General features: G+C 42.2%; 1 protein-coding gene across 2 annotated transcripts in view; it reads left to right on the top strand.

Annotated features, from left to right (window-relative positions):
- GFM1 (G elongation factor mitochondrial 1) overlaps positions 1–16569 on the top strand; it is a 178203-nt gene that overhangs the window by 86283 nt on the left and 75351 nt on the right. For both annotated transcript variants that reach the window (XM_069213272.1, XM_069213271.1), the window contains exon 10: positions 109–210. In XM_069213272.1, coding sequence (XP_069069373.1) covers positions 109–210 — 102 coding nt within the window. The remainder of the gene's footprint in view (positions 1–108; positions 211–16569) is intronic.

Below are 16569 nucleotides of genomic sequence, written 5' to 3'. Positions count from 1 at the left end.
GTGGTTGTCATAGCAGTTATTTCATACATCTGATGACACCGGTCAACGTATGTAGTTATATACAAATTTTAGATTTGTTGTAACCAAAGTTTTATTTTTTTCACTTAGGATGTGGAAGAAGTGTACGCTGGAGATATTTGTGCATTATTTGGCATTGATTGTGCTAGTGGAGACACGTTCACCAGTAAAGAGGGGGCTAACCTTTCTATGGTAAGTCCACCACACTCTTTTTAATTTATTTTAGCTATGTTTATTTAATGTGCATCTTGAACAGAAATGTGTACAGAGGGTAAAACAAATGGCACTTAGATATTTAGTCAAACTTAGAAAATACATCTTGTGTTTGTCTTTAAGGTAAATTAATTGAAAATGTTAGCCAGAATCATAAGTCCTTGGATTCATTCATCATACCTTTTAAGAAGAGCAGCTTTGGTATCTGTGGTATGAAGAAGTACCATATTGACTTTACATTCCTTATGATGTGGCAGTGGTTTAAGATGGTACTTCTGAAAGACCCAATGTTGGGAAACAAGCTATTTAGGGTCTTACTTTTATTATATTTCATTTTACTGAACAGCACAGAATACAGTTTACATTTCTTGATGATATTAATTTTTCTAAATCATCATTCAAAATTACTGGTTCCTTCAATATGGGATCATTTGTGTACAGCACTAAAATATATTATATTATACTGGGAAAGTGCATATAGCATATACTTTTATTTTTGGATTAATCTGTGATGAGAAATGTGTCCCTTTGTGAGACCTGCAGATTAAGTGTGGTTTACCCAAAGAAGACACGTGGAAATACTTGCCACAGTGTCTGGAAATTGTGTGGGATGCATTGCAATTCCAAGCACAAAATAAACCATAATTTTAAGAGCCTGCTTAGGATTTGTCTTGCTTGAAAATGGTGTTCTGCAGCTGTAACATTTAAAGATTCTTGGTATGTGATTGTCTACAGTGTACTTGCCAAAAAGAGCATGATCTGGTAAAATGAGCCTGAAAATGTTGTAACTGAATTGAATAGTCTGGTTACTTGAACAACATAGTATTCATTTATAAATCTTGCTTATAGAGCAGTAAATCTTGCTGTGATTTTATTAGACGCTATTGAATAGGCTGAAACATACTGTTAGAAGATGGGAAGTAAGTACTGAAGATGCAATATACTACCAGCTGCATGCCAACACTTGTTTGTAGAATGCCATATAATTTCAGTCTCCTGTTGAGAAATGTAATATAGGAGAAAATTAGCTTTAGAAATTGATAGAATATTGCCTTCTGTTGAAGTTTCTCTATAACATTCCAGTCCGGAATCACTTAAAATCTGGCAAAAAACTCTTGCTTCTATGACGGATAATGACCGCAAAATCATCATCCTATGAACCTAAAAATATATGTTAAAAACATCTGCTGGAAATGTCTTGTTGACATAGCATATGTAGTACAAATTGGAAATATAACATTTAAATCCAGAGGTCAAATTGATCTATGTGTTTGCATCCAGAAATACCATCTAGCGTCATCAGTATTGTACAAGGTTTTAGTAGTTTGAGTGATGTTTTAACTTTTGTGTTGATGGTATTCCTCTCAACTTCTGTATTTGTGTTTTAAGTAAATATTCCTTTTAGTACGTAACGGCTAATGCCTTAAGATATTATTATGCAATACTTCTCCTCAGCACTTTACAAATATACTTTGAGCCTTCGTGGTATATCCATCCGGTTAATAATGATATGCTATCAACTACCTTATATACATAAATGATAGATCCGTTTATAGGTTTCATTTTAGAACCTGTGACACATACATAGCAAAGAGACAAATAGTGGTAATGTATGTGGGAAAGATGTAATCCTCTGTGTATATGAAAAGCTTTTACCCAAAACTGTATTGAGTATAGAACCACAGTATACTAACATTAGCTGAAGAACGCAAAATGTGACTGCCCTTGTATGTAGGAGCAGAAACCTAAAAGAGCTCAAAGCGGTGTTGTGCCATAAGTCAAAACTATGCATTCATGGATTTGGACCCAAGCTACAAAGCTACATAATTAACATGCCTCTGGGTGGTAAAAACGTTTTTGGCCTCAGTATTCATATAAATGGTTTTAAAAGACAAAGACTGCTAAAGACCCATAGTAGAGTGTCTCTTTGAGTAGCACAGACCAAAGCTCACACCCCAAGGAAGGCAAAAGTAGACTTAATGAGTGTATTAGCCTCTGTTGTAATCATACAAAAATTGCCAAGTATAGTCTTGGCATCAGCCATCTACTGCACAATGTCAGTCCTTCCGAAGCAGGGTCCTGTGTAAAGATAACCGCATCAATAGTTTCATCAGGTACTTATCAATAGTATTCAGTCAGATTCCTCTGCAAGCCCTAGAAATTGTGCAAAAGACAAATAAATCAAATACTGAATTGAAGCTCATCTCTCCTTTTGGAACAGTCACTTTTTATTGATAGGGGACAGCCAAGCAAGTGTCAGTACATGAGCACAGTCGGGGAGTGTTTTTCTGTTTATTTCTTCATTCTGAAGAAGGGCCACGCCGTTTGGTTGTTATCGGGTGTTCGTTGCCTTAATGAATGATTGGAGAAATCAGACTTGTAATGAGAACTTCACTAGATGTCCTACCAATACAGGTGGTAGATAATTTCCTAGCGACAATCCTTCTCAAGTGCCATTGCAGTATGAACTGAGTGATAAAATGTTGTACCTTTTGGGCTTTATAGTCAGTCTTTATAATCCATCTTCGAACCCAACTGCCAGAAATTAGGTTTTTAATTTGGGAGAGCGTGATTTCTACCGAATTAATTAACACAGTCTGGTTATATCAAAACACAGTTTTTACTGAATCTATTCCTGGTAGCTACTGCACAGGCAGTAGGCAGACTCCATAGAACTGTGTTCTAAATTCAAGTATTGCGAACAGTTTTAAAATTATGAGCAAAACACAATAAAATTCCAAAACCAATGCTGAACAGTTGAGGAAAAATGAATGAGCAAAGATGCTATGATCAGTAAAGTTGTACAAGGGGAATTGGAGATATAATTTTTGTTTGTTTTAATGCCGAACCCATCTTGAACAAGAAAAGCGCTATTGAAAAACAACAATGCTCAGTTTTATCAGGAGGTAGGTAGTCTGTTTCAGGCTGACTATGAATCAGCTGAAGTCAGATACACCAAATGGGGACCTCTGTTAAAATGTTTGCTTTTTGTGATGAAAGTCAAAATCTGAAAGTAAGACCAGGTCCAAGACTGATATGGCTGACTGTTGCTCTAAGTCAGAAATGTCATTGACTGACTCCGAATTAAGTAGTTGTCTTTCGTATCGGAAGCTCTGATTGGGACAACGCTCTGTTTCATAGCCACCAAGGTCACTTTGTGAGTCCAAGGATCCAAGGGTTTACTTTCAGGCTTGGGGCCCAATTTAAATGTTGGTGGTAGGTATAGTATCTCACAAAGGTGACTGAGTATACGTATTGTGAACATGAATGTCCTCCTTGCCAGTCTAAATGTTGGTGTTCTTTATTCTGGCTATGGTGTTGACTACTCCATCACCGCCAATGCTAAACCTTTGTGACCACCCAAAGGAGTAAGGGCTGTTGGAGAAATGGCTAGGCATCTGCCGATCAGCCTTGCACCAAAGAGCGATATGCACTGAGAGGAACTGCTGTGAAGACTGTTCCTTTCAGTGATTTATATATTACCATCTGCATGCCAGTCATTTATAAATTTGGAGGGTGGTCAGTCTGTCATGGGGATGAAGTAATTTACTCTGCCCCATGGCTGAGTGACAGACCATCCGTCAATATTTAATTTAGGCCCTCACCCACTTCTTTGATTCTCAGAATTCTCCAACAGGACAAGACTGGATGCTGAAGCCATGCAAATATCCGGAAGGCTAGATACTTTTATTAGGAGGTCCCACTGGAACTATTTTCTGCACAGCAATAAGCTCCAACCGGGATAACTGGATATTCTTGCACCCTTTGGGTATGACTTTCCTGCTCAAGCCTCAGGGCCTGTTTTAGAACTGGGCAGATGGGCTACAATGTGACAATGGTGACACGCATCCCGTCTGCCGAAATCTAATTCCCATTGTATTCTATGGGATTTAGACAGGCAGGATATCCATCACTGTTGTGGCGGAATAACCCGTCCGTCTAGTTCTAAATCAGCCCCCTCAGTCTCTTGTCCTGATCCTCCATAAAAAGTGACACTTGTCATTTTTTTAGGTTAAAGCCTACCAGTGAGCTCAGCTGTCTGATTTGCTAACGTAATCTTGGGGACAGTCGGAAAGCTTCCCTGGAAAGGCATTCTGCCTGTGTTTACCATTGACCTTTTGTTTTTTTTACTCACATTTTCTTGTTTTATATTTGCTGGCTTTATTTATTTTTAGGTTGTCCAGCTCGAGTTTGTCCCTTCCTTTACCCCACCTCATTTACAATATACTTCAAAGTGCTCCCTTTCTGTAAACAAACCTTTACATTTTTGTCTCTTCTCATCATATTTGCTGTGCTTTCAAAGAGAGGTCAAATGCCAGGCTCCTCTTCAGAGGGATCATGGTGTTTACTTTTATTTTTCTGACTGAAGTGTGGTGGAAACAAATATTTGCATAGTATCAGAACAAATCAATACACTAGGTGATGACATTTCCACACGTTAAAGTTTGTGCGCTGTATGCTTTTATCAGTAAAACTCTGTGGTTATGCAAATGTAATTTCAGTTGGAGATGTGTTGTCAGTAATGGCAGTGCGCTGCCACGACATGCATACTTAACTTTATACCACTCCACTCTACACCTCTTCATGGAACTGCACTCTACTCAGCAACACTCATGCTTGCCACTCTGCTCTACATCACTCCACATTGCGTCACTGCACTCTGCTGCACAACATTCCACTCATCTCCACTGCAGACTATGCCTCTCTACTTTGCTTCACTCTACGCCTGTGCAGGCTACTCGATTCTACTCTACTGTGCACAACTCCACTCTGCTCTGCAACCCTGCACTCTATGCCACTGCTCTCTACACCAACTCACTCTACTCTGTACTACTCCACTTTACGCCAGTGCACTCTATGCCTTCCACTTTATTCTGCACCCTCCCCTACTCATCTCTAGGCCAGTGCACCATTCCACTCTGCGCCACTTCACTGTATTCTAAAACAGTCTACTCTGCCCACTCTACTGCGCTGCATTCTGTGCCACTCTACCCTGTACCACTGTACCCCTACTTTACTCAAAAACAATGCACTCTGCGCCAATCTACTCTGCAATACTGCACTCTACACCACTATAATCGGTAACACTCTACGCAACTGCACTCTATATGATTGTACTGTATGTCACTGCACTGTATGCCACTCTACTCTGCACAACCCTACTCCACTGTACTTTACTTCAGTGCATTACACATAACTGTAGTATATGCCACTGCACTCTACAACTGTCTACTCTGCAACACTGCACACTATGCCATGGAACTCTATGCCAGTGCAGTCTACTCTACCCCACACTTCTCTGTGCCAATGCACTCTACTCTACCTCACTCCACTCTACACCATTGCACTCTATGCCAGTCCACTCTAAGCCACTGTAATCTACTCTGCACCAAGGCACTCTGATACTGCACTCTACAGCACTCTACTCTGTGCCACTACACACTATGCTACTTCACTCTACTCTGAAACAAACAACTCTATGCGACTACACTCTACACTACTGTATTCCACTCTGCACCACTGCACTCTGCGCAACCTCACTCAACATCACTTTAATCATAATCAATACACTCTACGCCACTGTGCTGTACACCTCTATGCACTATTCTGCCACACTGCGCCACTGCACTCAACACTACTGCAATCTATGCTGCACCACTACTCCACACTGCTCTACGCCATTGTGATCTGTGTCACTTTGTGCCATTCAACTGTACTTTACTCAAAACCAATGCCTTCTAGGCCACTGTACTCTATGCTCATCTACTCTGCACCACTGTATTTTACGCCACTGTACTCCCTCTACACCAACACTCCCCTCTGTCACTGTACTCCATTAAACAATACTCCACTCTGATATTCTACTCCACTCTATACTACTCCACTCTACAGAACTCTTCTCCTCTCTATGGCATCCTAAGACTGGACTCTACTCCACTCTACGACTCTGTACGTCACTCCATGCCACTTTACTCCATTTATTTTATGACCCACTACACCACTCTACGACACTCCAGGACTCCACTATAGGCCACTCTGTCACTTCACTCTGATGCTCTATGGCACTCTACTTCACTCTATGCCACTCTATGCCATTTCACTCTACTACACTAACCCCCTTTATGGCATGCCACTCTATAGCAATCTACACCACTCTACTCTACAACACTCTGCTGGTACTAAACACCCTGTAAGCCACTCCACTCTGCTCTACACCACTCCACAATATTCTATGCAACACCACAACACTCTATTCCTCTCTAAACCACTGAACTCTTCGACACTGTACTCCACCCTTCCACTCCATCACTTTACTCCCTCCACAACACTCCACGACACTATGCCACTCACTCTACGCCGCTCCATGACACTCCACTTCACAGTCCTTAACTCTACACCACTCCGTGACTCTCTACGTCTCTCCATATCACCCCACTCTACTCCACGACACTCTGCTTTATGACACTCCATTCCAAGTCAATCTCCTTTACGCCACTGAGCAGCGGCCAAGCTGGTGTACGTTGTTGCTAAAATATATTGGCAAAGCCAATAGCCATTGCATAGGCAAGTCCTCTTGTCTATACCAGTGCTTGTTTCCACCTGTGAGAATTCCTTTCTGTAAAGTGCTTCAGCCCTCTGGTATTCAGAGCAAGCATCTAGGCAAAATATCTCTTTCCAGCCATAGACCCTACAAGGATGAATCACCCCTGGTCAGTGCGACCATATTGGAATCGGGATTTCTTCTTTTGGTGTCACTGGAACAAGCAAGCAGGTGACCATCCACTTGATTCTTGTACAGCAGTTCCGCTCCCCCAATGCCAAGCAAGTCATTGAGTCCTCTTTTTCCAGTAGGACCTCCTTCTTCAAATGCAGGAATGTTCTACGAAGATTGTGGTAAGAGGTCAGTCTTATGCTGTGCAATAGCCAGTGATTGGATAATTTTCCATACCCAGCCTTGGCTACTTTCTTGACTTGCCTCGTGTTCCAGAACTTTCTCTTTGCCTTACTGTGTAATTACCCAGAAGACAACTTTGGAAGATGGCAGAAGCCCTGTGCTACCTGGCAATTCTCTCTTCAGCTCCCTAGCCACTTAACTATTCATCTGGGATCACCCTCCACCATACAGAGTTGGAACTGTTTCTTCCACATGCTAGAGATGAAGCCAAGTGGTCTCGGAGAAGTGTTGGAAAGAACAGGAAAAGATCCTGTCAGGTCCACTTGGGATCACAAGGTTTTCTTTTGTAGCTTATTTTGTAGCTTTATATAGCGCAAACTCGACCTGAAGGTACTGGAACGCTTTAAATGAGCGCCAGTTATATTACACAAGATCATATTTTTTTTGTAGTCAAGGGAAGATTAAGTGATTTGCCTAGAATCACAGGATGTTGAGCCGATGTAGAGAATCGAACCTGGTTTCCCTAGTTCTATAGTCAGCAGCTCTGGCCATACCGTCACATCCAGAGGCTGCCCTTTACACTGCTACGTGGCCAGTTCTAAATACTATTCTGTTCTACCTTGACTATAAGGCACAGGGTATTGCCTTCTGATGCAGAGTCTCTACCTCTCACAGGCAAGGAATAATTGTATTCTAACTCTGGAAGTGTTAAAAGTGACAATACTGGTTTAAGCCAATTTTTACTCTGGCAGTCTAAAGTAAATTTTTATAAAGTTACTTTTCCAATAAATATCTCAAACATCTGATTTCATTATTCAATCAAAGTTTCTGAAAACTAAGTGGGAAATTCCTTCGACCAACTTTTCTAGCATTTTCCCAAGTGAAGATGCAAAATAAAGTTTTAAGCCTATACCTGTCTTTTAGCAAATGGGGTAATGAGCGGTAGTAGCTTTTAGAGGAAAAAATGCTTTTAGTCCTTAGTACACTGCGAGGGAGCAATTTAAATTATGTAGTGTGTAAGCCTTCAAAGGCAGCGTGTATAAAAAGGTGGCAAAGGCCTTTTTAGGCATGACTGGTAATATAAATATGTCACATAGCAAAGTCACGTTTCCTTGCTATCTGTTACTGTAGTGCCTTTAAGAACAGTGGTGCTCCTAGCAGCCATACATTTTTCTATTATATATAGGTGGAATAGCTATACATTTCTGTCCAAATATAACTTTTAATTTGCACACCACTGGTTCACTTTCTGCACCACCTACAGTGTTAAATGGACTGATTGAGTGAAACCTGTTTTACCAATAACATTGTGTGGTCAGACCACATGCACTGCAGCACTGAACAGCAGTGTCACGGTGCTCAGAGTCCTTCGACCAAGAGAAACAAGGTCCAGAAAAAAGCGAAAACTCGGGAGTGAACATGCAGCAAAGGTGGATTTGCTGCACTCTCATAATTAATAATATTCAGTTTGGTGGATATTAACAGTAAAATAGTGGTGGCAAATCCCAACTTCAGAACAGGTGTCCCCTTTACCAGGAGTCTCAGTCTTTGACAATAAGAATGGTGATCAAATAGTTGTGTACAATGGCATCCTGAGTTTTCTTTGTACTGTGTTTGTCTGCACCTGCTGACAATACTCTTTCACTGGAATGAGGGAAAGCAGAGCAAGTGTTGATGACTTGTTTGTCAATCAACTCCATTTATTGTTGGGTTATTAAAAACCACTACAATAGAAAACACAGATGAATACAAAACTTTAAAACATGCACTTATAAAAATCAAATTGAACAGAGGACAAGGAAAAAGAGGAAAATTCTTGTGATGCTACCTGACGAGAATCCTTGTGCAACTGCGGCTTATAGATCTGTAACACAATTAATGCTGGATTATAGTGACCTTATTGCCAGTTCAACAGTAATACTCAGCAGAAGTTTTGCACCTTTATAATTGTGCAAAGCACATTATTTCAGTTGTCTGTAGGTTTAAGTTCGTGACCTCTTATAGACCATTTAGTCCCATGGTGGGTTAGCATATCAGTTAGTTCCGGAGGGCTGGAATATGGATCATTGTGTTTTAAAGTGCTAATTGCATAAATAAGAATCGTCGTGGGACCAGCAACTGGCCTCATAATTAATGAAGTACCATAAAGTGCCAAGTTCCAGTACAATTTAGTATTTCCATATATGCCTCAAGTTAACACACAATGCATGTCACCTTTGTAGTGCCATTTGACCAGGGCAAAATCCACTGTCATCAGATCCATTAATGCAGAGGACATGAAGGACCACTTTTGCTCTTTACAACTAAGATGTAGCTACATCCAGAAATTTCAATAGTCTGTTCATGATTTGTAGATCTGCCCCTTGCAGGCAATCTTTGATTGCAGCCTTCATTTATTTTACACGAAATTGATAGAAACATGGGCGTAGGAGGTCCCTTCTAAGAGGCAAGAGGAGTGAACAGGAGCTGTTTGCATGTGCTAATTATTCCACCCAGTATCCACACCCTCTGAAGCACTCATATACCGCACTATTCTTCCATGATTATAATTTTTTTAGGGGTAACACCATGAACCTCAGTTTTATATATTTATTTGTTGTAGTTTCTTTCATGTTTTAAGGAAGAAATGGTTGTGGGGACAGCAAGAAGTATGATGTTCACAATTACTGTGCTCTTGGTAAATTGCTGAGGGCCCCTATATTTTTTCTTGAATGAAAATAGCTTTGTCGCTGGCCTGGCAATTACTTTAAAATTATTATAATCAGTCTGGTTATCCCAGTGCTCCCCTACCTGTAATTTGATTAGGATTTTGTCCAAAAGCAGAATGCCATGTATAATCTGTATACTCGAGAATTTGCTAGCTGTTTCCAAATCAGATTTTTAGTGACACCACAGTCTTTAAGCAACAGCTAAATAACTCAGTAACTGAATAAATTGCAAGTCAGCAAGGGTTGTTAAATTGACCATACCAAACTCTAGCTGTAGTTGATAAACTGGCATACTTTTTGTTAGGCCAGTCGCACACTTGATTGCGGTGAATATATTTTTCCAATTCAGTATGAAGCTTTGAGGCCAAGGTACAAGCCCCATACTGTGTAGCTGGCAAAAATTTGCTCTGAATGCACGTAGGATATAGGTAGCTTTGTGCACTTTGGATTTTTATTGAATTTCTGTGTTTTGATTTTGCAGCTGGTTGTTCGCTAAACTTTAGATCCCAGTTGATTCTTGCCACCTGCATGTAGTAATTGCTTTTGCCACTGGAAACTATTTGAAAGGAAGCTATCTGCTCCAGCAGATGGGGAGTTACTAATTTATAATCTAATACTTTAGCAAAATTGCTAGGTATATGAGTTGGCCTAACAGGTATAAAAGACTTAAAATGGCCATTTATGTTTATCAGACCCTGATTGAGTAGGGGTGCCCAGAACTTTATATTGCGTCTGCCTGGTCAGGACAGAGCTATGTGCCATTTCTGTTTACTTGTAATTAAGAGTTAATCCGTATATGAATGGAACTTGCAGGCTCACCAACATAAGCATCTCATTTAGGTCACCTGTTTTTTCGTTCCTTTTTTAAATGTTTGTTATTGCCATTTCTTGAAGTACAGTAACAATTGTGACATGCAGGTGTGTACAGTGATATGTGCAGACACAGGATTACAGATATCGTAGCAAAGAGTTCAGCTTCACATATCAGTTTGCGCTAATAGCGACAACGGTGTGCAAACTCACCTAGGAACTTAAGTCTTTTGAACTGTAGAACTCCCCTCCCAACTCACCCCTCTCCCAGTTCCATCCTCAAGTCAAAAATGTATAGCCCAAGAGCTCCCTTTCAGTGTCCGTTGCTTCTTTTTCTAGGGCAAACGTGATCAACCAATCTTCCACAGACATCGGGCTGTAGATCAATGCTTCACACAACCACACTGCATGTCATATGTGAAGGGCATGCTTTAATTGTCTTTAATTGTCTGGTGGGCTCCTTATGGGGGTCTGGTAGAGCCTGTATCACGGCTCCCCAATGATCACATCATCTGTTATTTTTTCATCCCGTCGAACGTTCCTCCTATGTACTTCTTCTGCTTCTGCCCTTTCCAATAAATCCTGTCGCCAGTCCAATATCAAAGGGGCAGGGGACTCAACCATCTAATGGCAATACACCGCTTAGCTAGTGTTAGGCCGAGCATCAAATATTTCCCACTCAATTTCTTCTTTTTCCTTTCGAGGAGTAAGCCCAGTAGGCATTGTCTGATCGTTAGTGGGACAGTCCAACCTGTGGCCCTGTTAAGCTGGTCTAACGCCTTCTCCCAGTATTTGGAGATAACAACTCGACATCACATGAAAAAATCAGCTATTACATACTTACAACGCACATACCGCGGGTCCACACTGGATCTATATATTATCTATAACTGTTTGGGGGAAAGGTAGACAGTGTATGAAATGATACTATATAAGCTTAAATCGTGCATTGATTGACACCACTTGCACTCCGCTATATATTTTGATCCATTCCCTAACGATAACAGTATCATCACAAAAGTGCTGCCATGCATCCTCGACCTTCTGAGGCGTTGCCAGTTTATCTGCCTGTATTGCCCGATATAGATGGGTGATTAGTTTCCTGACCACCTGCCATAGCAATTATGGTTACCATTGTTTGCGTGAGTTTAGGGATCTCAGGATTTCTCTGGTGGTAGTAGCTATTTTTGTGTACTGAAGAAACTCACCCAGACCCAGCCCACAAGCCTCAACTGCACCTTGCATGGTGATCAACCCAGTTGCAGGATACAGATCAGACAGCATGGCACATCTATCAACTCGCCTGAGACTGGTGGCCAGAGTCTGAGCTATCCGTGGGAAGGACTGCACTATCCTAATGTCTAGGTCTGGTGCATGTGATGCCCTCCGTATTACTCCTTGAACTGCTCTCTCCCAGAGACAGCACACCAGTCATATCACATATGCCAGGGTCTCAGGAACTCTTTTCCCTCTCATCAGAAGGGCCCCAAGACTGTGCTCGCCATACGTACAGCAATTACAGTCTTCTCTCAGTTACCTCTCTCATCTAACCAGTGGATAGCATGCCGAAACTGGGCTGCTAAGTAGTATAGCTCAAGGTCCAGTAGCACCCCCCCCCCCCAGCCCATTCCAGTTTGGGTCTGGTTAATCCCACAGTGCACCTCTACCCTGTCCAGAGAAGCTCCACTAATAATCGATTCAATTCTCTAAACACCAGATGAGGGATCTCATACATCGTGCCCTGTAGCACATACAAACATCTGGGTAGCACTACTATTTTGATCAACGCCATTTGCCCCATCAGTAAGAGTTTTAATGTATTTCAGAATTTAATGGAAGTGCAGAGGTTTTCGGATGACCTGCCCCAGGGTCATGTCATGACACTGTTGTACCTAATGTGCATTGTGTAGAGCACATCATGCAAGGGGCATGCATGATGTGCTCTAAACGACGCAGGTTACAGAGCGTGCTTCTTCACAGAATGAACCCCGATTGGTCCGCATGGACCAGCTGTGGTAGGTACATAAGTAAGCATGCTGCCAGGAAATGGCTATGTATTTTTTTTTAATCTACATTTAACATTGAGAGTGGGCAGTGGGAAGTGGCCTCTTAAGGATCTTTCTTTGGTTTTGGCACCAAAACAATGAGGGCCTCTCTCATGGAGTGTGGGAGCACCCCTGCCTCTAAGGCCTCTGTATAAACTGTTGGTAGCTTCTCAGCCAGGGTCCCCGGAAAAGCTTCATATAACTCAGGCAGGAGTCCATTCCCTCCCCTGCTCCCTCCCCCACTCACCCCAGCCCTGGCAATGTTTAGAGAGTCTATCGCATGGGAGGTCTCCTGTTCGATCAGCGGAGCCAGAGTTCTGCTCGCCCCACCTCATTAAGCCACGTCAGCTCAGCCACATAGTAATCAAGTGCTCGTTAGTCGGCTGGGTTGTAGTATACACCCTTCGCAGATGCTTCGCAAACATCACATTTATGGACCTTGGATATAAACTTCACATCCTGTCTGATCACAAACACAGGATTAGTTGTGTATTAGTCTCATTTTTAAGCAATAAAGCCAGCATACACCCTGCTGGGACCCTCCATGTGCAATCCCCATCTGTAGCAGAGCCATACATGTTTCTCTATCTATTCCCATAGGGCATGGATATGCTGCCGAGCTCTACCCCATTCCTGCAGGGCTCCTTGGTTCGTAAACAAAGGTGCCTCCAGTACAGCCAACTTCTCCTCCTGCTGCGTCAGGTCCCTCTCTAAAGTTTGATGCATACCCGTAGAAGTAGCCTTACACACTCCCCTTAAGGATACTTTCAATGCGTCCCACTCCACCTCTCTATGCATCATACAACCACAGTTAAAAGCAAACTATTCAGTTAAGGCATCTGCAAGCGCCCCCAACCCCCCTCCCCCGCAAACAACGGATCTGTCAGGGTATCCACTCTTATTCGCAATAACGGTACACAAGATTCTGGACTAGCTAGGGAATACGTGATCAGAACGGGCAAGTGGTCTAAGTATCGAGCCAAATAAATCGAGTCAGTCAGTCAGTCACTCGCTGGCCAGCATCTGCCTGTATTACAAAATAGTCCAACCTACTGTGGGTCCAGTCACTGGGGTGTAGCAGGAGTACGCTAGTTTCCTCTGGTGTTGGATCAGCCATATATCTACCAGCCCTATGCCTGTTCAAGCGTTTCAGTCATATTTGGCTTAGTGTCTCGTCTAGGTGGGTACCTATCTACTTCACTGTCTACTACACAGTTAACCCCTTCGCTGCCAGGCCTCCATCCCCCACACACCCCCACACACCCCCACACACCCCTTAGGTGCCAAGCCTTTTTTTGGCTATTTGGGGCAGTTCTCGCTTAGGCCCTCATAACTTTTTGTCCACATAAGTTACCCACACCAAATTTGTGTCCTTTTTTTTTTTTTTTCCAACATCCTAGGAATTCTAGAGGTACCCAGACTTTGTGGGTTCCCCTGAAAGAGACCAAGAAATTAGCCAAAATACAGCGAAAATGTTTTGTTTAAAAAAAAAAAAAAAAGAAAATGGGGAAAAAGGGCTGTAGAAGAAGGCTTGTGGTTTTCTTCCCCCTGAAAATGGCATCAACAGAGGTTTTGCGGTGCTAAAATCACCATCTTCCCAGCTTTCAGGAACAGGCAGACTTGATCCCATTTTTCAACTCAATTTTGGCATTCTTTTGGGACATAGCCCATTTTTACTATTTGTTTTGTGCTTTCAGCCTCCTTCCACTTAGTGACAGAAATGGGTGTGAAACCAATGCTGGATCCCAGATAACTAAACATTTCTGAAAAGTAGAAAACATTGTGAATTCAGCAAGGGGTAATTTGTGTAGATCCTACAAGGGTTTCCTACAGAAAATAACAGCTGAAATCAAAAAAACAAATTGAAATTGAGGTGAAAAAAACAACTGTTTTTCTCCACGTTTTACTCTGTAACTTTTTCCTGCGATGTCAGATTTTTTTAAAGCAATGTACTGTTACGTCTGCTGGACTTTTCTGGTGCTGGGATATATAGGGCTTGTAGGTTCTTACCCAGAGCCAATAAATGAGCTGCACCTTGCAATGGGTTTTCATTCTATACCAGGCATTTGCTGAAATATAAAGAGTGAAAAATAGGTATCAAGAAAACCTTTGTATTTCCAAAATGGGCACAAGATAAGGTGTTGAGAAGCAGTGATTATTTGCACATCTCTGAATTCCGGGGTGCCCATACTAGCATGTGAATTAAAGGGCATTTCTCAAATAGACGTCTTTTTTTTTACACACTTTCTTACATTTGGAAGGAAAAAATGAAGAGAAAGACAAGGGGCAATAACACTTGTTTTGTTATTCTGTGTTCCCCCAAGTCTCCCGATAAAAATGGTACCTCGCTTGCGTGGGTAGGCCTGATGCTCGCGACAGGAAACGCAACATGGACACATCACATTTTTACATTGAAATCTGATGTGTTTTTTGCAAAGTGCCTTGCTGTAGGTTTTGGCCTCTAGCTCAGCTGGCACCTGGGGAAACCTAGCAAACCCGTGCATTTTTGAAAACTAGACACCTAGGGGAATCCAGGATGGGGTGACTTGTGGGGGCTCTCACCAGGTTCTTTTACCCAGAATCCTTTGGAAACCTCCAAATTTGTCCAAAAAAGATTTTTTCCTCATTTCGGTTACAGAAAGTTCTGGAATCTGAGAGGAGCCACAAATTTCCTTCCACAAAGCGTTTCCCCAAGTCTCCCGATTAAAAATGGTACCTCACTTGTGTGGGTAGGCCTAGCGTCCGCGACACGAAATGCCCCAAAACACAACGTGGACAAATCACATTTTCCCAAAGAAAACAGAGCTGTTTTTTGCAAAGTGCCTGCCTATGGATTTTGGCCTCTAGCGCAGCCAGCACCTTGGGAAACCTCCCAAATCAGTTTTTTTTATTTTTATAGACACCCAGGATAATCCACAATGGGGTGACTTGTGGGGCTCTCACCAGATTCTGTTAACCAGAATCCTTTGCAAACCTCAAATTTGGCTAAAAAATAAAAAATGTCCTCTCATTTCGGTGACAGAAAGTTCTGGAATCTGAGAGGAGCCAGGAATTTCCTTCCACCCAGCATTCCTCCAAGTCTCCCGATAAAAATACCTCACTTGTGGGGTAGGCCTAGCGCCCGTGACAGGAAATGCCACCAAACACTATCTGGACACATCAAAATTATCAAATACAGAACTACCAGGTTTTTTTTTGGAGGGGGGAACCTGCGTTTTTGGTCCTGGGTTAAGCAGCAATCTAGGGAAACCTACCAAACCCAGACATTTCTGAAACTAGACACCTGAGGGAGTCCAGGGAGGGGTGACTTGCGAGGATCCCCTAATGATTTCTTACCCAGAATCCTCAGCAAACCTCAAATTTAGCTAAAAGAAATCACTTTTTCCCCACAATTCTGTGTGGGATCACCAGACTGGGACAAATTTCCTACCACCCAACGTTCCCCTCAGTCTCCCTGTAAAAATTATACCTCACTAGTGTAGGTGGGCCAAGTGCCTGTGACAAGGAAGAGCCAAAAACATGTCAAAATTTAGGGGGAACCAAAGCGGGTCCAAAAGGGCTGTTAGGAAAAAAACATTTTTAGGCTGACAAGTGCAGCTGAATTTGTATCGGTATAGATGGGACAATGTTGGGTGGTAGGAATTTTGTTGATTCCTGCAGATTCCGGAAGGTTCCATCACAAAAATGTGGGAAAAATGTGTGATTTCCAGCAAAGTCGGATGTTTGAAGGGCATTGTGGTAAGAAAATGGTGCGGGGGTGCATGTGAAGCACTCCACTCTGGAGTCAACCGGATGTTTTGTTTTCAGATGTGTCTGGGTCTTGTGGATTTTTCTACCTGGCAGCGTCCCACAGTCAAAGTGCAGCCCTCACCATTCCAAG

This window comes from Pleurodeles waltl, chromosome 11 (assembly GCF_031143425.1).
Source record: "Pleurodeles waltl isolate 20211129_DDA chromosome 11, aPleWal1.hap1.20221129, whole genome shotgun sequence".
NCBI lineage: Eukaryota > Metazoa > Chordata > Amphibia > Caudata > Salamandridae > Pleurodeles > Pleurodeles waltl.
Note: the sequence above shows the minus strand (reverse complement) of the source record. Positions and strands in the feature narration are given on the sequence as shown.